Raw genomic sequence first — 8,355 nt, forward strand, 5'->3', positions numbered from 1 at the left:
CTACTCAGGTGAAGTTGTCTGACTTCGGCTACACCGAATTTCGAATTCCTGTTCCAGTATCGAATCGTTTCTCAAAGCTCAATCGTTTTCTCAAAAAAAGCCAAATCGAATTTCAAACACAAAAATTCAAATTAAAATAAATCCAATTTTATCCAATTTTGACTTCCGATTCTGGAGTTGTAGGATGATGAATTTTTAAAATTCAAAGCGATATAGAAGATGACAATCCCGAAAAGCTTTAAAGTTGGACTCAACAATATTGCAATTTATTCGTCATTCGGCCATACGAAACGGTTTGGGTTATGCTAGTTCCTGAATAGCGGCTCTGGAAGTATCTTAAATTACCGTTAACTCTAAAGTGGAACTTACTTCGACATATCATGGAATGTTTAATCGATTGTCCCACTTTTAGATTCAAATTCGATCCGATTTGTAGTTTCGATATTACAGAGTAATGAGTGATTCAAATCGCAAGTTGCCACTTAAAACGACGGACATTAGAATAATGTCATGAAAACTGAAACACCGAAGAATATCCATGCAAAAAACACATGCGGATTGATAAAAAAAAGGTATCTCACTGCTAGGTGGATTAAGCACGTTTTTACCCTTAAAATCATTCCTAATAATGTAAATCCTACATGCACTAGTTGCGCCAGCAATAATGACCTGAGAAAATTCAATTAACCTGAGTCCGTTTGTTAAATGGCACATCATAAAACTGATATTTGCTTTCCCTTATCCTCAATCCACAGATCGTCAAAATCGTTACTAGCGAACGTGTTAGATATAGATGACGACTTTCGTCACAATTGTAGACCACTAACCCCTGGAGGTACACTGCCACACAATCCAACATATTTCAGGACTGTTTATAGGTACGTATAAAAGTTTTCCCGCTGTCAGCGTTTTGACCGTGAACGTCATGAAAGCTTAATCGCATGAAAGCTTCCGACACAACGGAATGAATAGACGCAAAAGCTGCCCGCCACTCACTCACTCACCAGTTTATCATTTTCATTTGTTCTTGTCTTTCACCATTCAGTAGCGATGATGGAAGTATGGGACCGATCGGAAGCAATCGAATGCCAGATGCAATTGCGCCACCACACACGTGTTTCACATCATCCGCTGATTACGAACTAGCTTTAATATTGAAAGAGATCCGTTTTATCACCGATCAGGTAATTAATTTCTTACTTCTCTGTTTCCATGAATAAAACGAAAAAGATCCCCCCAACCGTTTTAACCGTGCTTCCGTGGTTGCAACGGGCTAAATAATTAAACGGCCAATTATCGGAGCCGACGTATCGTTGTCTTGGAGACGGTCCCGTTTCTGTCACGCGGGTGGTACAAACTGTACACCGGTACTTAACGGAAGGCCCGTTGGGATAACGTGGAAGGAAAAAGTTACTGGAGCTGGAATTCATTACAGTCGTCGCCTACCGGACCGATTTGGGTTGAGTCGGGTTGCCTCTTCCGAAGGATAAGAGTGTGAATGAAAGGAAATCTAGGATAACGCACGGCGTTCGTCGGAACGAGACTCCACTTGCGCGTTAATTATTCAGCAATCTGGTATTCATTAGCTTGATCTATCTTCGTGGTTGATTTACTGAAGCCATTCGCTCGACTTGCCTGACTTCGGATGCTTTTGCAGTCAGTCACGTAGCCTCGATGATACGGTGAAACCAGACGCTTAACAGTTCCGAGAATACTTCCATCAATCAGAATACTTTTCTGGGGGTATTATCAAGTTAAAATCCAATGTAATTTGTGGTTGCGGACTAATTTTGCATTATGACTGATCTTTTCTGATCCATTCCGGTGGCATCCTGAAAGAACACACACCGCACACAACCGCAAAAATCTTTCAATTCCTCTCAATTTAGCAAAACCACATGGGTAGAAAGCTAGCTTCCGAGTGTTTTGTGCGGCACTCTTTTGCAGTTCTGCAATTCGAATCAATTAGTTCCATTTCCCGTTATATTCATTCGTCCTTTCCGGCACTCTGCACATCTACCACAGGAAATTTCAATTCCCTCTCCGGTTGGTTTTTTGCTCCGTTTGCCTGTAGGTACGTTAGAGCCTGTGCAAGCAAAAACAAAAAAAAACTTTTCGTTGCTGTAGTTCTTCTGGTTGGTTTCAGCTCAACTAAGCCAGTTTATTGTATCTGTAAAGTTTTCTGTGTTCACCGTTGATGAAGGGATACTAATCCGTTTGACCGATGTCGGTGCGTGTTCGATAGGGAAAGCAGTACCTACTTCCGGTATGTTAACGTAAAATAGACAGGAAGTATACGGAGTGCGTGGAATGTATCACAGGGAAATGATATTAATAAGAAGTTCTATTTAATGAACCTATTCAATTTATTTGAAATGTTCTTCGCGATTGTGGTATGGGAAAATGTTTTGTATTATTTTTACGTTTCGTCTTTGACTCGTCGGTGCAGAGCAGTTCAAATTGAGCTCCTTAGTGCTTAACTCGGCAGTTCAATTTGAACAGCTAAGCACACGTGAAGTTTCTACTACTTACAGAACACTTTTTGTTTTGCATCGGAGTGCAAAGTCTTTTCTGATGTGCCGAATGTTTTGTTTTTATGTTAAAACAAAGCAATGGTAAATTTTTGAAATGTGTTCTACTAAGGAAATAAGTTACATGTTTAGTTTTTTTTACTATTAGGTATGACAGTCGCCAACCATATTCTTTATTTAAAATACTCGAACCACTGATCTGGCAGTCAGTCGCATTCTGCAAATTAATCTTTTCTCATGTATCCGCATTTACGGCAAAGTTATGGAGGCACTCTATGAAAAATCGATTTTTTATTTATTGTTTCAATCGATAGATAAAGACTGTCCCAGAAAGTATGTAAATAATTCACAAGTGTTAGATATTCAAATTTTATTCGATATACCGATAATATTAGACTACAACAACAGAATATTATTCTCAACATTTGCCACTTAGCCATTAAAGACTAGCTGGCGCACCTCTTGCGAACATTCCTCATTAAATTCCGTGCAGACTTCTTGGCGACAAGTTTTGACACTTTTTTCCAATCTTTTTCTAACTGTTGAATGGTTTCGGCTGCCGAGACATGTTTCCTAAGATGTGTCTTCGTTAATGCCTAAGAATCCTCAATCTTTTGGGACGAAAGTGACATTTTTGGTAGTATACCATTCTTCCGTTGATTTCGAGTAGTGGTAAGAAGCAAGATCTTACCAGAAGACAACAGGATTCTTGTGGCTTCGAATTATGGGTAGAAGTCGTTTTTGTAAACATTCTTTGATGTACATTTCGCTGTTCATTGAAGCAGTGGTGATGATGGGTTTCGAAATCTTACCGCAGTTACAAATTGCTTGCCAGACCATAGCTTTCTTACCAAATTTTTCGACTTAAATCGATGTCTCGGACTGGTGGTCCCGGCAAGGATTTGTAATCGAGTTTCACGTAGGTTTCGTCATCCATGATTATGCAGTTCAAATTTCCAGCAAGAATCGTATTCTACAGCTTTCGAACCCTCGGCCTGATCGATGCTTTTTGTTTCGGACTACGTTTTGGTTTTTTCTGCTTCTTATAGGATCGAAGATTCAAACGTTCTTTAGCACGAAGAACATTTGACTTCGAAGTGCCCACTTTTTTAGCCACATCCCGAACTGAAACCTTCTTATTTTGCTCGAACGCCTTCATTATACGTTTATCCAACTGAGGGTTAGCAGGATCTTTTTTTCGACCCGTTTTCGGTTTATCCTCAAAGGTGTTATCCTCACCGAACTTCCTGATTGCATTTTGTACGGCTTTTTCACTTCCTTCTTCCATTTTTGATATCTCTCTCAGTGACAGTTCGCGTTCTGTGCACCATTTGTACACAATTTTTCGAAGTTGTTTTGCTGAAAATCCACGCATTTCGAAACAAACCAATGGAAACGAATAAACAACTGCACAAGTGGTTAGAGAAAAGTGTAAACAACACGACGCAGCCATAAAAATTGACCGATTCTGAACCATTACGAAATGGCAGCGGTTTTTGGTTGCGTCCATACTTTCTGGGACAGTCTTTATGTTTGCTGAAAACATAATTTCATAGTTTCAAAGTCGTGCTTGAAATATCTGTTAATCTGGAATTGTTTTAATATTTTATTTAAAAAAAACCACGACAAGAAAACAACTTATTCTTCTAGCATATTTGTTTTCTATGTTCATATGTAGCCAAGTATTAAACCTTCATATAGCATCTGAGGATCACAAGCCTCCTGTTGGATTTGATACATTATTTAGACATATAAGCGTCCAATTTAGAAAGATAACATGTGAAAGGGAAGTATTTAAAACCAGTCTCTGGAGATGCTCGATTTGTTCATCACTTTGAATAGGGGAAACCGGGGCTGGTTAGCCGAAGAGGCAGGTGGTGCACATCCCGTCTTCGGAACATGACCGAACGAACTGTAGATTTCCAGGATACTCGATCTTGAGCCGCCGTTTTCCAGTTGCTCTGTACTCCCGCTGCGCGTGCATCCTCTTCGATTGCGCACAGCGAGCGAGTGCGAGGTCTACCCCTCAGTCGACGACCTCTCCCAGGTTCTTTGCTGAACATCACGTAGGCCGACCATGCTTCGTGACCGTATAGGACAACAGGTAGTATCAACGACTTGTATAGAGAAAGTTTGGTGCGTGTGTGCAAGCTACGAGACATCAGCTGATTACGGAGCCCGTGGAAAGCCCTATTAGCAGCTACAACACGCCTTTTGTCGTGAATACAACTTACTTTACTATGGAGCGCCTTTTCAAAATTAGCCATATGGAAGAATGGGCAGAACTTAATCTTGAATATCTCGACTTGTATAAATGGCAGAAACATAATTATTTCACTATTTCATCAAAAATATGATCAGGAATTTAGGATATTTTGAACCGTGTGAGATAACCACAAAGAACTCAAAAATTACTGATTAAAAACAGGTTAAAAACCTCAAACGCTCAGGTCGTAGTTCTCATTTGCCTTCCGGTCGTCAAGGCGAGAAGACGCACCAGTTTGGCATCATTTGGCACTGCGAGCGGATGTGTTGCGGTTTTCTCGCGAAGCTAGTTTCAATTCAAACATGAGCGATTGCGTCAGACAGCAGAACTGCTGGTCGTTTGCATTGGAGAATAAGAAAACGAAAAGTGAACTTCTTCGCAAATCGAAGGTAAAACTCATCAGTTTAGTGAAAATCCAAAATAATTTAATTTGCTTCGTTCACTTTTCGCTGTGCGAAAATCGTTCGAGAAAAATGTTCCGAACTGTGCTAAATATAGAAGAGAATACCCCATTTTGGTCCTTCTAAAAGGCAGAAATGAATCTTGTACAGCATCTTGATAGTTTCATTCAATGAAATATGCAAATCCGAAATGAGATAATTGACGTCAAAATTCTATAAGTGTCTATATGTGTGGCCGTTGGAACCGCCCATTTGTAAATAAGCTACAAGCGATAACACGTAAAAAGAAGCCTCTTAAGAAAAATTGATTCAGTTCGACATCATTTGACACTGCGAGCGGATCTGTTGCGGTTTGTCAGTTTTATTCGTATTCACGACATCCAGTTATGTCTCTGACATTACACACCCGTTCTTTTTTACCTCGCGGCTAATATCATTATCGCATGTCACTAGTGTTCCAAGATATATGAACTTGTCAACAACCTCGTATTGTACCCCATCTATCTCCACCTCACCACCGTTTGGGCTGCCTCTTTCTCTACCGGCCACCATGTACTTAGTCTTGGTAGAGTTTATCATCAACCCTATTCTCGCAGCTTCTTTCTTGAAGGGCACAAAAGCCTCTTCCACAGCTCTGCGATCCACACCAATAATATCAATGTCGTCCGCTAAACCAAGAAGCATGTGAGATGAGCGCTATATTGAACAACAGCTCTGAGAGCGCGTCGCCCTGCTTCAATCCATCTAACGTCACGAAAGCATCGGATGTCGTACCAGCTATCTTGACGCTTGATTTCGATCCATCGAGCATCGCACGAATCAGTCTAATTAGCTTTGTCGGAAAGCCATGTTCTAACATGATCTGCCACAATTCGTTACGTTTCACTGAGTCGTACGCAGCTTCGAAATCTACAAACAGGTGATGTTGGTTTCCCCGTGTGGTACTTAACACTTCTGTGGCTGTTATATTGACCGCGCCGTAAAACTGCTTCCACACAGCGTTCAAGCTATCGTCGTTATGTCGTTGTCCGATTCGCTCGTCGAGTATTCAGGTGTATTCTTAAGATACAGCCGAACTCGAAAGCCGTTGAATGTTCAGACGCATAGCTTTTTCCCGTTTGGGACCTGTGACGCTGGACAATCGTGCTCGAATCTTGCATACCACGAGATAACGATCGGAATCTATGTTTGGCCCGTTGATTAAACTGTAGTTGAAAAACTTGCCCTTCATCCTCAACACACAGATACGTTTTTCCACCGGCCTCCACCTGATGATCCGTCGCTGTTGCTTAACAAAACCAACTCCGCTTTCTGATTTCTCGCCGCCACTGTAGTAAGGAGTGTATCGAAAAGTAGTTAGCAACATTGATTATTGAATTAAAAAGCGAAAAAAACATATTTTGACATCAGTTTTCGATATATTGTAGAAAAATTATTTTTTTTTTGCATTTCACTGATTATATTGAAGAAAATCCTAGTTTCTGTGAAACGCTCGCGCTTCGGACTTGACATTCTTCATAAAATTCTGCACAGTTACTTTTGTCACTTTCCTGGTGGCAGCTGTCCAGTTTTTTTAACTCCTGCATGTTTTGGGACACTGTACCTTCCTTCCGAAAGTGCCGCTTGACAATTGCCCAATACCTTTCAATTGGCCGAAAATCCGGGCAGTTCGGTGGGTTGATGTCCTTTTCCACGAATTGTACATTATTTTTTGACAACCACTGTAGAACGGAGTTGGCGTAGTGGGCTGAAGCCAAATCCGGCCAGAAGAGAGGAGGAGCCTTATACTTTCTGTACAGTGGCAGCATTCTCTTCTTCAAACATTCTTCCTCGTACACTTTGGCATTAATTGTGCTCTTCGTGTGCCACCGTGGTGTCAGCGTCATCCAGGTCCTGGTACACCGATTTCGTATAATGTTGCGGTCCGGACAGCGCTCGAGAGTCTTCCTTTGCGTAGGTTTCGTCGTCGATCAGGATGCATCCGTCCTTATTCTGTAGAATCCGGTTATACAGTTTTCGCGCTCTTGTTTTGGTCTGAACTTGGTGTAGCAGGGACTTTTTCGGCACCTTCTGTTTCTTGTAAGTTTTCAGGGAGTTCCGAACTTTGATCCGTTGAATTATCCCGATGCTGGTGTTGAACTGCGTGGCCAAATCCCGCGTCGACGCCGATGGGTTTTTCCTGATGTACTCAACCACCTTTAAGTCCCGGCCGGGCTGGCTGGAACCCGTTTTCCTACCGGATCGGGGCAAATCCTTCATGGAAAGGGTCTTACCGAACTTCTCGATAATATTTTTGACATTGGTGTGGTGCACTTTCACCCGTTTTGCAATTTCGTTGTACGTGACACCACTTTCTGAGCACCAAGTGTGCAGAATTTTCTTTCGCGTTTCCGGATCAATTCGACTTATCATTGAAACGATAAACCGTGCCGAAACTAATCGAATTGCTGTTATTGACATGTAAACAAACATGTCACCGCAAAACACGCTGCAAAAAAGTTAGACATTTCAGAGTAATAACTGTTTGAATGTTGCTAACTACTTATCGATACACTCCTCAGATCTGGTACTTAAACGAAGTACCCGCAGTTGGGTCAACTGCGCGGAATTCTCGCTCGCCAGTTGGTGTTTGTTTTTATGTTGGTATGCCACTTTACCAGGGCAGAGATATCTAAAGCTTGCTTCATTTAGAATTGGAACAAACTTTTGCTCAGCTTCACGTATGATTTTTGACATTCCGCAAATCGACTGTACTTTGTAAACAAACAAAATGGAAGCCGAAAGAAGGGAAAAAATTGTGCTCAGTTATTTAGAAAATCCATTGTGGTCTGCAAAATTTATGATTTGGGAGGGAAACCGTGACGAATAATTTTATCCGTATTTTTTCTTGAAAGTGTGAAGAAAATGCTACATTTGTATAAAAAAAGATCCTGAATTCAATAATAAATAACTGAAATACAGGCAATTGTCTTTGTTCCAATTCTATCTGAAGCAAGCTTAAGTCTCGTGATGGGGCTGCCACCTTTGTTATAGCTGACGAGACACCGCGTTTCATCTTCAGCCGCCCGCTCCGGGTCAGACGCTGTTTTGAGCCGCCCCTCACATGGGGAAACAGACGCTCGGTTTCCCCTTCCCTGTCAGCATACGAGCATAGCTC

General features: G+C 41.4%; 1 protein-coding gene across 1 annotated transcript in view; it reads left to right on the forward strand.

The window, feature by feature from the left end:
- Positions 1-755: 755 nt before the first annotated feature.
- The window catches only part of LOC131440024 (neuronal acetylcholine receptor subunit alpha-7-like), a gene marked incomplete at its 5' end in the record, with an annotated part of 31,948 nt that continues 24,348 nt past the window's right edge, over positions 756-8,355 (forward strand). The window contains 2 exons of the mRNA XM_058611112.1: positions 756-878; positions 1,046-1,184. Coding sequence (XP_058467095.1) covers positions 756-878; positions 1,046-1,184 — 262 coding nt within the window. The remainder of the gene's footprint in view (positions 879-1,045; positions 1,185-8,355) is intronic.

The sequence above is a fragment of the Malaya genurostris genome, unplaced genomic scaffold (assembly GCF_030247185.1).
Source record: "Malaya genurostris strain Urasoe2022 unplaced genomic scaffold, Malgen_1.1 HiC_scaffold_46, whole genome shotgun sequence".
NCBI lineage: Eukaryota > Metazoa > Arthropoda > Insecta > Diptera > Culicidae > Malaya > Malaya genurostris.